Here is a 15208-nt window from a genome sequence, read left to right as displayed (position 1 = left end):
AAAGGTACAATTCTGACAGCCTAAAAACACATACCAACGATGCGGACAAACCACAGAAATCAAAGGCAGAGGAATGGACTCAAGTTTACCCCATGAAATCTCAGGGAATAAATTGAGATAATACTATTTGATCAGAGTAGAGTGAGTGGGTTAGAAATATTTGAAGAGAATGTGATGTTTTGAAGTTCCACATTGCAGGCATTTAATTCAGATATTTTAGTTAATAATTTCCTTTCAGGCTGGTTGCTCAACAGCAGTACAAAAATACATTTATAATTGTTCTTAAGGCAACTTGGAATATGTAGCGATAATAACAATGTAGTGCTCCTGAAGGATGGTGCTGAAACCTTTCAGTATTTACTCTTGATTATCAATGAGAAAAATGTAGATACCTCAGTGCTTCCTGCAAATTATAGACCAGTGTAGTTGCTGTTAAGTAGAAAAGGTTCTTCAGTTCAATGCACTGTTTTTTTTTTCAAGTGTTGTAGTTGACATCTACAAGCAGCACAAAAATATTTGAAGTCACAGCGGAAGTAATTCACTGGTGATAACCCATAAAACAGCTGCATTAACTTTCACCGCTCAGCATTATCTAAAGGAAAACCATACAGCTCACATCCTTTCATGTTCTTTCCCAGAGGCCACCTTTACTAACAAGAGAAGTATGCAGTTTTGTTTTGGAATAATGCTCGAATGCAACACAGCCCTTGATTTTGTTTTATACTTCAAAATGTATTTTATTAAGCATACTGCCATTCTCAATTTAAATAAAGGAAGTAAAGTAACTTAGATAGTTCTTTCAAAAGAGCCGGTGTTAGTGAAGTATAGAAGAGGATAATGGTCAACATTCTACCACTCTAAATAAGTGCTGAGATGACCAGCACAAAAGTACTAGGAGAGTTTTTCAAAAAAAGTCAGAATTGGAGAAAAGACAGCTTGGCTTTCAAAGAAGTCAAGCCATTTACTGAAATGTTTTGTTTTTAATAATGCTACACTTGGAAGAACCATATCAGCTTCCTAGATTACAGTCACAGACTTAATATGCACCCTAAGATGAACACATATCAGAGCTCTGAAATACAAAGGGATTTGGGTGACATGGTGCACAATTGACAAATGGCCAGTATGCAGGTACAGCTCACAAAATGTTATTGTTAATTGTAAGGGAAATTGAATACAAAGATGAGACGGTCCTTCCTCCCTCACCACGATTCAGAGCCCCAGACAGTCCTTCCTCCCTCACCACTATTCAGGGCCCCAGAAAGTCCTTCCAGGTGAGGCGACACTTCACCTGTGAGTCTGCTGGTGTGATATACTGTGTCCGATGCTCCCGGTGTGGCCTTCTATATATTGGTGAGACCCGACGCAGATTGGGAGACTGCGTCGCTGAACACCTACGCTCTGTCCGCCAGAGGAAGCAGGATCATTTTAATCTCACATCCCATTCCCATTCTGATATGTCTATCCACGGCCTCCTCTATGTCAAGATGAAGCCACACTCAGGTTGGAGCAATAACACCTTATATTCCATCTGGGTAGCCTCCAACCTGATGGCATGAACATTGATTTCTCTAACTTCCATTAATGCCCCTCCTCTCCTTCTTACCCCATCCCTAAAGTATTATTTATTTATTTGTTTGTTTTTCTCTCTTTCCCTCTCGCAATAACTCCTTGCCTGTTCTCCATCTTCCTCTGGTGCTCCCCTCCCCCTTTCTTTCTTCCGTTCCATGATACTCCCCCTTCTCCAGCCTTGCATCCCTTTTGCCAATCAACTTCCCAGCTCTTGGCTTCATCACTCCCCCTCCTGTCTTCTCCTATCATTTCGGGTCTCCCCCTCCCCCTCACACTTTCAAATCACTTACTATCTCTTTTTTCAGTTAGTCCTGACAAAGGATCTCAACCCGAAACATTGACTATACTTCTTCCTATAGATGCTGCCTGGCCTGCTGCATTCCACCAGCATTTTTTGTGTGTGTTGCTTGAATTTCCAGCATCTTCAGAATTTCTCGTGTTTACAAAGATAAGGAGGTTATGTTTCAGTTGTACAGGCCAGGTGTAAGATTACATATAGGTTATTTAACACCATAATGTTCTCCTTATGCAAGGGAAGATTTAAATTCATTTGAAGCAGTACTCCAGACTAATATCTAGGATGGACAAATGAGGGAAATTTGGACAGATTAGGCACAGGGCTCTAGTAAGTGAGAAGATCTTGATGGAAGCATGTCAAACCCTAAGGGTTGTGAAGAGGATGTTTCTTCTTTTGGAAGAATCTAGAACTAGGGACCATCGGTTAAAAATAAGGTTTTTAATTTTTATTTATTTATTGAGACACAGTGCGAAATAGGCCCTTCGATCCACACCACTCAGCAATCCCCAATTCAATCCTAGCCTAACCACAGGACAATTTACAATGACCAATTAACCTACCAACCACCATGTCTTTTGTCTGTGGGAGGAAACGGGAGCACCTGCAGGAAACCCATGCGCTCACAGGGAGAATGTACAAAATCCTTACAGGCAGCAGCAGGAATTGAACTTGGGTCGCTGGTACTCTACAGCGTTGTTGTGTAACCACTACACTACCTTGGTGTTGTCCATTTAACAGAAATAGCAGCACCATACAGTCACAAGCCTTTGGAACTCTTCCTTAGAGGGTGGTAAAACTAGAGTCTTTGCATAGTTTTAAAACAGTGCTTGGTAGAAATTTGAGAAGATATGCTTGTACATAGTGGGTGATGAGAATCTAGAATGCTTTTCAGGGGTAGTAGAGAAGGTAGATTGTATTGTAGTACTCAAAAGGAACTGGTGTCTGAAAGGAAATAATTTGCAGTGCAATTGGGGAGAAGGTGAAGAGTGGGACAAACTAGACTGCCCTTAGATAGAACCAGACTGACTGAACTGTCTGAACAGTTTTCTTCTGTGATTAGTTTCCCTTTGGGCTGATCATTTGAACTGTAATTTGTGCAATAGGGATTTTGTATTCTGTATTTCTCCCCCACTTTATGGCGGGTTTTATGATGTATCCTGTTCTGCGATGTAGCTGATGGTGACTGAATACACACCAAGCCTATCTATGGAATTTCATTTTACCAGATATCATCGATTCAAAATTGTAACAAGATTAAGATTCCTGCAGAATGTGTGTATAATCACAACCTACACCACCACGATGGATGCTCTCAGCTTTTTTCCCATATTTACCGCATATTTGATGATTTTTAACTCGTCCACAATATATGAAGATGATCTACAAGCAGTTCTGTGTGCATTGGGATTGTGATTCTCAAATATCTCATTATAAAACTCTTGAGAGGCCATGAGTTATATCATGAGCAAATATTAATGATTACCTGTACGGTGGAGTTATTACAATGCAGAACGAGGCCATTCTGTCCATCAAACCTGTCTGTACAGCATTCCAGTCAGCTTCATTTCACCGCTCTTTCAGCATAATTATTTCCCTCAATTGCCGATTCAATTTTCTTTCAAAATGATTGGCTGTCTATTCTTCTGCCTCTCTCAAAGGGTGTGTGTTTCAAGTCATTATCACTTGCAGCATTAGTGGGTCCTTCCTCTTATCCCCTTTCAATCTCTTAAATCTTAAAATTGTGAACCCCATGCCTTATACCTTCAGCTAACAGCTTTACTTGCCTCATATAATCTAAACAGTCGTGATCTTGAACACCTCTATTAAACGTTCCTTCCACTGCCTTAGCTCCAAGGAGAGCAAACCCAGCTCCTCCATTTAAACCCAGTCGGTAAATTATGACAATGGTTCTGGGTCACTGACGAGGTTCAGGTGATTTAGTGATGGAGATTGATATCGACATGGAGGTTTGCTAGGTTCATGGATTAGAAATTCATATGTGTCAGTTTGCTAGTGATGTGGAGATATTTGAACTTCCTGAACATTGCTTGGGAACATTCTCAAAGGGGGGCATAATTAATTTGCACCCATTCAAAATAGTGTTACCAGACTTCTACTATAACTCCACTCTAGTTCAGCATGAGAAAATGTGACTAGTTTAATTTGTCATGCTGTTGGTACTTATCCCACAGCTCTGAAGTCAAGAGACAAGCCATAAAGGATTATATCACAATATAAACACCCCACTAGCTACTGGCACCAGGTGGCATAGTGGTACAGTGATCAAGGTTTGATGTTGGCTATGTGTGCTGTCTAGTGAGATTTGCATGTTCTCCCTGTGATGGGAAGTTTTACCTCATGTTTTCCGGTTTGCTTCCACTCATAAAGGCATGTTGGGACATGAATTGGCTGGGTCCAATTTGTCCCCAGTGCAGGTGGTCACCAAAGGAGGAAGCAGATCTCTTAAATTACCCCCAAAGGAGATGGCACAGGCTGCTGAAGAACAGCGAACAAGAAACCTCCTTCTCCTGCACTTTTGGCAGGAAGCTGACGGGGAAGTGTGTTTAAGGGAGAGAGTTTCCTCCTCTGAATGGCTGCACGTTTGGGATCTCTCCCAATTTAAATCCTGAAGTCGCATTAAGTGCAATACAATAGCTGTCATGATAGAAACATCTTGGAAACTGCTGAGCCAAGGACCTTGACTTTGATTGTGAGATATTTGCTTAAGCTCGGACTGCACGTGTTCAGAGGTCACAGATGTGATGTACATCGATGCGCTGCTGTGGGAAGTGTCAGCTCGATGGTGAATCCCTGTGAAGCTGCGTGGAAAGGCATTGGTACCATCTCTTTTCTCAGATATCTTCTATATTATTGTTTACCTTTTTTTCATAATTTCTAATGGCCACAGTGTTTTGAGGGAACTGAATTGAATTGACTATTTCTTATATCCTTCACATACTAGAGGAGTAAAAATCTTTGTTACATCTCCGCCTGAATGTGCAATGTGCAAATTACTATAATTTGTAATAAATAGTATGTACAGTAAGATATTAACTGTTCTGTTGTATCTAACTTAGAAATACAATTCTGTCAGCATAAATTAATCAGTCTGATGGCCTGGTGGAAGAAGCTGTCCTAGAACCTGTTGGTCCTGGCTATAACTATCTGAGAGTGCGGTGACTGACTTTTTTCTTGTAGTGTAGCATTGGTTATGACTACAGAGGAAATGAGTCTGCTACTTTAAATAATACAGCTGTGACAGTTTTTATATTAATAAATGTTGTTCCTTTTGTGAATGAGTAGCATCATTTGCTGATTGATCAACATAATTGAAAACCTTATTGATTATATATTTTAGGCATTGATTCTTTGTTGCCATTTGGGTGAGTCGTATGCCAGAAGAAGAGCATAGGAAAATATCACAATAGAAGCAATACAAGAAAATATATAATAAAAATTGAAGGCTTCCTGTTTAAAGCTTAAAGTTGAATGATTGTGGATATTGCTTCCTTCATAACCTTTGCTCCAAACATCTGTTAGTTTGCAAGACAAACCTGTAGTTTATAAAATACAAATTCTCAAGTGAACATAGCCTTTAAAATGGTTCTTTTGTCTTTTTTGTGTTCATAAAGATACAGGTGCTCCAGCAGACCCCATAGCTCCAGTTATAATTATCTCACCAAAGAACACAAGTGTAGTCTTGGGATCTCCTGAGGTTACAATGGAATGTGTGGCCAATGCCAGGTTAGTGCTTCATATTTTCACCTTTCTTTGTTTCATATGAAAATAATTGGTAAAAATGTGTTTCCATCAACTTCTTTTGAAAGAATAGAAACTGCTGATTTATCATGAATGGGAAGATTTATAGATTTCGTTAACTGCAGAAAATCTTTTGTTCTAAAGACACTGCTTTTGTACAGTTATGAGTAATCAGTCCTGGACAACAGTGTCACAAATTTCAGAGGTTTAGTAGTATTGCAGTCATGTTTTGAAATAGTTTTCATAAATCATATAAGCTGCTCGTAGAATCATTGATAAAATGAGGAGTGATTGATAAATTTGTGGCCTAAGGTAGAAGGAGTCAATTTTAGAAAACCTAGCACATTTCTTTTTCAACATAGTCCCCTCCTATATTTACACACTTAGTCAAGCGGTCATGGAGCATACAGATCCTTTCTTTGTAGAAATCAGCGTCTTGGACCTCCAGAAAGTGGTCCACAGCAGGGGTGATTGATAAGTTCATGGCCTAAGGTAGAAGGAGATGAGTTATACTGCTGTCATTACATGCACATGCAGTTCAACTCTTTGAGTGATTATGCAGGAAGTTTGAAGTTAATAATTCATCTCCTTCTACCTTAGGCCACAAACTTATCAATCACCCCTCATAAGTAACTTCAAGAACAAAAGCTTAGATTCTGCTTGAAAGGTATGTGGATGCAACGGTTGAGTTCCAGAATAACTAATACCCAAGTAGTATTATCTTTTTCATTACTTCTCTTACCTGTATCGCCATTGTGTCGCTCAGAGCTTCAAGTGTCAAAGCTGAACTGGAAAGTACTATATATTACTTTGATGCATACAAACGGAGTTCAGTGTTCTTACAAAAATCCAAATGGCTGTCTCAGCTTGATTGGTTTGTTGCTGCCTTACAAAATGAAACCATTAATTTTGGGAACTGTCTGAAAAATATAAAACAAGTGTATATGGCCCCAGGTGACGAAAGTTCCATTTTCTGAGCTTCTGTTCTGGAGCACAATACTTGAAGCATTAAGTATCTTCGTTAACTATATTAAATACGTCAAATTACTACATTACGTATTTGTCAATAATTGGAAGTTCACATGTTAAGAATCAACAAGGATTGATTCTCACCAAGATTGTTAGGCTCAAAACCTTGGTTGTCAATCCTATGGTCTGTTTTGGAATTATTTTGGACATAAATGACTTGGATTATTTTATAGTTTACAACATCCAAAATGGAGTATTTCATTAATCACACGTGGGACACCAAGTTACTTTGTTTCTGTCACTCTTAGACAGGACAACAGAATTAATGTGTTCTCATAATTTTGTTTTCTCAAAGTATGGAAGCTGCAGACTTTCCACAACAAAATTTGTAGTTTTGGGTGTTCAGTGTAATGGCAGCAAATCTAATTTCACAGTTTAATATAATCAACAATGAATTGCACAGCTTTAGTACCTACAGATATTGAAGATGTTATTTCTGTTTCATGTTGTTTCTACCAGGTGTACATAAAAGCTGAATTTTTATAATCATAGTGCTTGTGATCTGAATATTTCCAGCATTTTCTATCCTTGATTCTACGTTATTGTGTATACTGGATGGCCCCATTGCATGATGAAGTGATGTTACCTTTCTACTGGCCTCTGAATGGTCGTCACAAAATGGGCCTCAGAAATCACATCAGGTGGATTTGCAGTTTAATTCATATTCAGACATCTTTAATAAAGAATCATAATTCTATCACAGTACTCAGGAATATATAAGCAAATAGATTTTAAAACATCTTGTGAATACAAATTACCAAGTGTCCGGTGCAAGATTAGCCATTCTGTCCACCTGGTTTATGTCTGAGTACACACTGTGTCTGACTCTTTCCGAATGTTCTCTTACTGTACCTGTGTAGCTTCTATTTTTACCTCCACCATGGTGTTTTGCCAGTTTCTGAAATGCACCTGTTCTTTTTGTCTCAGTCATTACTTGTGCTGCTGGCACAGGGTGCACCAATAAGGAGAAGTAAGCACTGTTAATTGAGTAGTTAATGTGACGCTTGCATAGTTAGTGATTTCTACATTCTATCCACTTCACTATTTGGAAGTGGGGGTCACTTTGGCAGGAAAGACTTCATTCTGTGATCCACCCTAATGACTCAGTTAACATAGCCCTCTTCATTGACACACGTTGTGCCACACGTCGGCATGCTCTTGCTCTCTCCCTCTCAACACACATATATACTTACATGCTAGCTTCATACATTCCCCTTGATCCCTCGTACTCACAGTTCTCTTCATCCCTGAACCCTTTCACTTAGTGTTTTCTTCCCTTCCTCTCCAGTCCAATCTCTGTGCTCCTGGTCCCTCTCACAAATTCCTTCCCTTCAGCCCTGACACTTCATATTGTCCCAGCCAAACTCCAGTCTCCAGTTCCAAGGCAGCTGCTCTGCATAATATAATAAAGACCACTGATTGAGATGAAGAATCGCTTGTTGTAGTGATAGCTTATTAATACTATTCATATATTTATGACTGTGGGTTCACTACCCCCATACACAAATGGAAATGATTTCTGATGTCCTGATGAAAGGTCTCGGCCCAAAACGTTGAAAGTTCATTCATTTCTGTAGATGTTGCCTGACCTGCTGAATTCCTCCAGCATTTTATGTGTGTTGCCTTGGATTTTCAGCATCTGCTGATTTTCTCATGTTTGAAAATAATTTCTCTTTGCCTACCCAATGAAACCCCCTCAGAACATTTAGTAATTCTCCTGTCAGCTTTATTCTGCATAATTCTTGAGAGAAGAACCAGATGTACATGCTCAGTCTTAGCAAATTATTTATAGCAATTTTTGCACTTTCTCAGTGCCTTTAACTTCCATGTTGGAAAGATGACAAGTTGAAAATCACCTTAAACCTCTTCCCTCACCACAGCATAACTGTTCATTTCAGCTCGAGTGCTAGAGAGTAAAAATACACTGCACATTGACCTCTGTCCTAGTGAATACTATTATTGTAGGATTTGCAGAGGTTCACCACTAAAGTCCCATTCATCTTTTTGCTGTAAGCTGAGGAAAAAGTACAATTTATGTTGATCATTCACATTTCTTTAATGAATATATGTGCAGACAACTATCAACAATTTAATAGGTACTTAAGTATCAGAGGTTAGGATTAGCAATGAATTAGCTTTATGATGTTTCAACAGAGATATGTTTCATTAACAAAATCGGTTTTCTTTAAAATTCAGATATGAATAAATTAGGTGGAGGCTCCAAACCAGAGTGAATTGATGTTAATGAACGTTGTGTGCAAAGACTCATAATTATGAATAAGCAACATATGAATGTGTGTATGCATGGTAACATATGATGGTAACATACAACGGTAGCATATAGAACACCCTATAAGCACTTGGTGTTTAGGCACCCTCCCTCTGGATGCTGAGCATAGGATGTAGTCACAGATACTGAAGGAGCATCACTGGTCTTGTGTGATTACACTTAACCTTACATTTTACTGCTCAGCTCAGTGATCCTCTTGTGACTTGACCAAATACTTGGCTTACTTCTCTCACCCCGTTTGTCCAGAGGAAGCTGTTTGACTGCGCATTTACTTTTTAAAAATCTTTCATTGGTTTTAATTCTAATAAGTAAGCAGAATGTGTCCTTCCTTAGGGGGTCTTTTGCACATGTTTGTCTTGGTTTCAATGAGACCAACAGGGAGCCACTATATTTTACACAATACCCGACTAAAGAGGTCAGATTAAATTTCTTTACAAGCAACAACTAGTCCAAAAGTCCTGAAACTGGAGGCAAAAGGTGATCAACTTTCTTATTTACTTTGTAGAACAAAACATTCTTCTAGGTCTCAGAAGGAAAGCCTTTCCTCTTTGGTGCTATTCTTTATTAATCTGGTATCTTCAAACAGTTGAAGGTTCGAGCTAGAACGCACTGACAAAAAAAAATTCCACCTAGAGGTCTGGCTTTAATATCTCCTTGTTTGAACAGATAGGTGAAAATCACACATGGGTTTAAAAGCAATTACATAAGTTTGGTTAACTTTTTTCAGGGGACTATATGTGAATAGCATTTAAAACAGAAGGCAATATTGACATAGACTGCTGACCAAATCAACTTAGACATCTGTGTGCATGCCTGCACACAGTCATCAATCATTTGTGCCACAAATTACTTCACAACATGAAAGTTTAAACAATTCACCTGTTTGTATATGATTTTCTTAGAAGTAGTCACTGAATAGAAGTAAAAATTGAGCTATTACCAGAAGACCGAAATATTTCTTAAATGATATATTCAGTACCCCTGGTGAAAGATCTTACTGTAACTGTTTCTTCCCCCTATCTCGAAAGAAAGTGGCACCCTAAAATAGGAGGAGAATAGACAGTTCCTTCAGCCAGAGCTTTAGCTCCATGACATTGTGTATGTGTGAGCAAACATGGGTCTGGTGGCATGCAAATTCAACACTGCTAGCACTTTTCAAATGTTCTTTAGTTTTGAATTTAATCTTGTTGCATACGAGAGGGTGTGATGTATGAGGACAGAGAACAGCAGAGAGTGAACACACGAAACCTCGCAAGAGTCCCATGCATTAAAAAAAAGTGCTGTAAAATCTGCTAGTAATTGCTGAATTTGAATGACCACTTGGGCTACTAATCCAAAGCACCTTTGTAACTGGAAAGCCACTACTGCAGTAAAGACACAATGTATCTGGCACCAGTGTATTTGCCTTTGGTAGGAACAGAGATGGCACCCACACTGCCTCCTTCCTTTTCAGTCCTGCTCAAAGGTTTCAGCCCAGGTTCATGTTAATTTATTTATCACATGTACATCAAAACATACAGTGAAATGCATCATTTGCATCAACAACCAACACAACCAAAGATGTGCCAGGGCCAGCCCGCCAGTGTCGACGCCAACCTAAGCACCCACAATGCTTGGCAGAACAACTTAGAACACAACAAAGAGCAAAGTAACGAGCTTCCAGCAGAAGTGGTTGAGGCAGGTTCGATGTTGTTATTTAAAGTTAAATTGGATAGCTATATGGACAGGAAAGGAATGGAGGGTTATGGGCTGAGTGCAGGTTGGTGGGACTAAGTGAGAGTAAGAGTTCAGCACGGACTAGAAGGGCTGAGATGGCCTGTTTCCGTGCTGTAATTGTTATATGGTTATAAAGTAACAGCAGTAAAAACAAGCCCCTTTTCTTCCTCCCACCCATCCCAAACGGAGACAGTCCTCCAACCCCACGTCAGGCCCCTGGGCCTCAAGTCTCCAAGTCTGTACAAGGGCTGAGCCCGAAACATCGACTGTTAATTCCCCTCCATTGATGGTACCTGACTTGCTGAGTTCCTCCAGTATTTTGTGTATGTTGCTCAAGATTTCCACCATCTGCAGAATCTCTTGTGGAATAAGTGTCACAATTGAAGTCAGCAAGGGGTTACCTCAGGGGAAAAATCAATGAGCAAAAAATAATGTGAAATTTAATTTTAATTACATTTTCTGGGAATAGTTAATTTACAACAATATTCATCTTTATGGTATATTAAAGAACTGCTGTGATAGCTATTTTATGATGAAGAAAGTTTAATTTAATTCTCATGAGATTTGACTTACTTAATCTACTGAGCACAAATTACTTCACCTTATAGGTGGAACTTTCTGCTTTGCTGTATTATTAATGCATTGTCTAGTTAATTTGCTCTAAGTCACTATGTTGTCTCTTCAAGTAATGGAAATACGGCCTTGAAATGCTGAAGTCCATCAAAAACAATGCCAAAATAACGTAGTGCTGGGGACCCACACCAATTTCACGATTAGCTGAGGGAGAATTATTATTGTACTTGTTGTGAAAAGGATGGTTGCAATGAGCACCGTGGAAAAAAAAATTTCTATATTATGTATTGCATTGAACTGCTGCTGCTAAGTTAACAAATTTCATTGACACATGCCGGTGATAATAAGCCTGATTCTGATTCTGATCTGGGACTTCAGTGGAGTCACAGAAAACAAAGTCAAGACTCACGTAAAAAGCAAATCTTAGAAACTACTTCTCTTAATCTGACAGGAGCTCCAGCAGTCAATTATCAATGGAATAATCAATTATCAATCTGGAAAAGTGTGAAATGAAATACTCTGGAAGGTCAAACTTGAAGGCAGAGTATAGGGTTAATGGCAGGATTCTTAGCAGTGTGTAGGAACAGAGGAATCTTGGGATCTACATCCATAGATCCTTCAAAGTTGCCAAGCAGGTCGGTAGGGTTGTAAGAAGGCCTGTGGTGTGTTGGCCTTCATTAGTTGAGGGATTGAGTTCAAGAGCCATGGGGTAATGTTGCAGCTCTATAAAGCTCTGATTAGACCACACTGGAGTATTGTGCTCAGTTCTGGTCATCTCATTATAGAAAGGGAGTGGAAGCTTTAGGGAGGATGCAGAGGAGATTTACCAGGAAGCTTCCTAGATTAGAGTGCATGTCTTACGAGGAAAGGCTAAGCGAGCTAGGGCTTTTCCGTTTGGAGTGAAGGAGGATGAGAGGTGACTTGATAGAGGTGTATATAAAGTGATAGAGGGTGTTGAAAGAGTGGACTGCCAGTGCCCTTTTCACAGGGCTGCAGTGGTTAATATGAGAAGAAATACTTTTATGGTGATTGGAGGAAACTATAGGGGGATGTCGGAGGTAGATTTTTTAAACTTCAATGAAATTTCATATGCTGTAAGGCTGTATTATTCATATCTATTAGCCTTGCAATAATACACTCCATTATAGAATCTCAACATTTTCTGGTTGTAAATGCTTCATGAAAAATAGTCAGAGGATTGTGAGATTCCAGCTGCCTGTTCATTTATTTAAAGAATTGATTTAAACATCTTCAAAGATCTGAGTAAAGACTGAGGAGGTAAAATAGAAACTATTGGCGTAGAGGAAGGTAACGTAGACAAGAAGTACTTCTGAAGCTTTTTGATTTTTCTCCTATTCTGTTTATTCTGCGTAGATTCAATGATTGATGTTCTGTCAAGAATAATCTGTCTTGATATAAAGTTTTCCAATTAGCATTAAAGGAATAGTGGTTATTTATTACAAGTGAGTAATATTATTAGCTGAGGAACCTACGAGACTGAAGATTGTGGTGTTTTATCAGTCTCACTACAGTCATAACTGTTGTGTTAGTGTGATAGACTCACATTGTTTACATAAGAAGCTTGTAGGTATTTGAATCCAGTCCCATAGGCACTAAGAATCTCGTAAAACTTGAAGAAGCTAATGTTTAAAAAACATCAGGAAGGGGCCTCTTGAAATTTCTAACATAATTTTATTGAGATTTCTAATTACATTTTACAGCTTATTGTGTGGTATACAGTAGTTGATCATTTGCTTTGAATGCTCTTGTAAATATGAAGGTCGGTCTTAACTTAGATGCTGTTAGTTTCATAATGCTGTTGCTAACTCAGACTCAGACTTTCATATGGAAAACAGAAAAAGAAATTTTGTGATGCACCTTCTTTTGCCTTGAGTTGTTCTTAGCTCCTGCCCATTTGTAATAAAGTTCACTTTCCTTTCAATGGGAATGGATCTGCCTGGCTTTCTTTCCCTGGTTTGTCTCATTAAGGGCAGTGTAGGATGCAGTTGCATAATTAAGGGAAAACTACAGCTACTGTCTGTGAACACTGATATTGCATTGAACTCGATGTATACTTAAGCCCATCACATATTGGCCTGTTTAGTTTTCCCTGATAGACAAATGAAGTTAAAACTGCTTGGGTTTAGCCACAAACAACAGGAATTCTGCAGATGCTGGAAATTCAAGCAACACACATCAAAGTTGCTGGTGAACGCAGCAGGCCAAGCAGCATCTGTAGGAAGAGGTGCAGTCGACGTTTCAGGCCGAGACCCTTCGTCAGGACTAGAAAACTAGACCCTAGTCCTAACGAAGGGTCTTGGCCTGAAACGTCGACTGCACCTCTTCCTACAGATGCTGCTTGGCCTGCTGCGTTCACCAGCAACTTTGATGTGTGTTGCTTGGGTTTAGCCAATTGCTGCTCCCAAAAGTTTTTGTTTTTAAAGATCCTCAGCTTTCCAGCTGTCCAAATGTTCTTCAGGCTGCATAACAGAAGCATGATTTGAGGATACTCTCTTAAAAATAATCATAGCAACATGCCATGGGTGTCTCACCCTAATCGGAGTGTAGTGATTTATGACGACAGACACCAGTAAAAACATGACTCAGCATATGCTATACAGGTAGAGTGTGCTAGTTTCCATAGCTTCTCCATACATGTCTCCCCTGTGGAAAACTGTGGACCATAGAACCATAGAAACTACAGCACAGAAACAGGCCTTTTGGCCCTTCTTGGCTGTGCCGAACCATTTTCTGCCTAGTCCCACTGACCTGCACACGGACCATATCCCTCCATACACCTCCCATCCATGTATCTGTCCAATTTATTCTTAAATGTTAAAAAAGAACCCGCATTTACCTCCTCATCTGGCAGCTCATTCCATACTGCCACCACTCTCTGTGTGAAGAAGCCCCGCCTAATGTTCCCTTTAAACTTTTCCCCCCTCACCCTTAACCCATGTCCTCTGGTTTTTTTTCTCCCCTTGCCTCAGTGGAAAAAGCCTGCTTGCATTCACTCTATCAATACCCATCATAATTTTATATACCTCTATCAAATCTCCCCTCATTCTTCTACGCCCCAGGGAATAAAGTCCTAACCTATTCAACCTTCCTCTGTAACTGAGTTTCTCAAGTCCTGCCAATTTCAAAGTTCAAAGTAAATTTATTATCAAAGTACATATATCCCTGAGATGAATTTTCTTGTTGGCATTCGCAGTAAATACAAGAAACAGATTAGAATCAATGAAAGACCACACCCAACAGGATGGATAAACAACCAATATGTAAAAGACAACAAACTATGCAAATATAAAAAAATGTAGATAGATAGATAAATAAACAAGCAAGCACTAAATATAGAGAACATGAGATGAAGAGTCCTTGAAGGTGAGTCCACTGGTTATGGGAACAGTTCTGTGATGGGGTGAGTGAAATTGAGTGAAATTGTCCCCTCTGGCTCAAGAATCTGATGGCTGAGGGGTTATAACTGATCCTGAACCTGTTGGTATGGGTCCTGAGACGCCTGTACCTTCTTCCTGATGCCAGCAGCGAGAAGACAGCATGGCCTGGATGGTGGGGGTCCTTACTGATGGATGCTGCTTTCCTTCAATGGCTCTTCGTGAAGATGTGCTCGGTGGCGGGCAGGGTTTTATTCCGTGATGGTCTGGGCCGTATCCACTATTTTTGGAGGCTTTTCCGTTCAAGGCAAGCTTGAAGGCAGCTTGAGGGAGTGAAACTCTTGACTATCCAAGAGCCTTCTAACTCTGTATTCACCAGCTGGCAGAGAAGAAAGGATTTAACTTGACATTTTGTCTGAATTGATGAATCTTTATCCACACCCCAAAATGTTACATTTCTCTACCTTATAATCTTAAACCTCGCATGTCTGAGAGAGCTATTTAGTCTTATTTGTTTTAATGTACTCTTCACAGTCCATTGAATGTTTTCACTCTATAATTATGGACACCATAATA

The 15208-nt window shown here is 39.5% G+C and overlaps 1 protein-coding gene across 5 annotated transcripts in view; it reads left to right on the top strand.

The window, feature by feature from the left end:
- The window catches only part of LOC140187285 (protein sidekick-2-like), a 971472-nt gene that overhangs the window by 635028 nt on the left and 321236 nt on the right, over nt 1-15208 (top strand). For all 5 annotated transcript variants that reach the window (XM_072242443.1, XM_072242442.1, XM_072242441.1 and 2 more), the window contains exon 6: nt 5503-5614. In XM_072242443.1, the coding sequence (XP_072098544.1) occupies nt 5503-5614 (112 nt within the window). The remainder of the gene's footprint in view (nt 1-5502; nt 5615-15208) is intronic.

The sequence above is a fragment of the Mobula birostris genome, chromosome 24, assembly GCF_030028105.1.
Source record: "Mobula birostris isolate sMobBir1 chromosome 24, sMobBir1.hap1, whole genome shotgun sequence".
NCBI classification, from domain to species: Eukaryota; Metazoa; Chordata; class Chondrichthyes; order Myliobatiformes; family Myliobatidae; genus Mobula; species Mobula birostris.
This window is presented reverse-complemented; position numbering and strand designations above follow the sequence as displayed.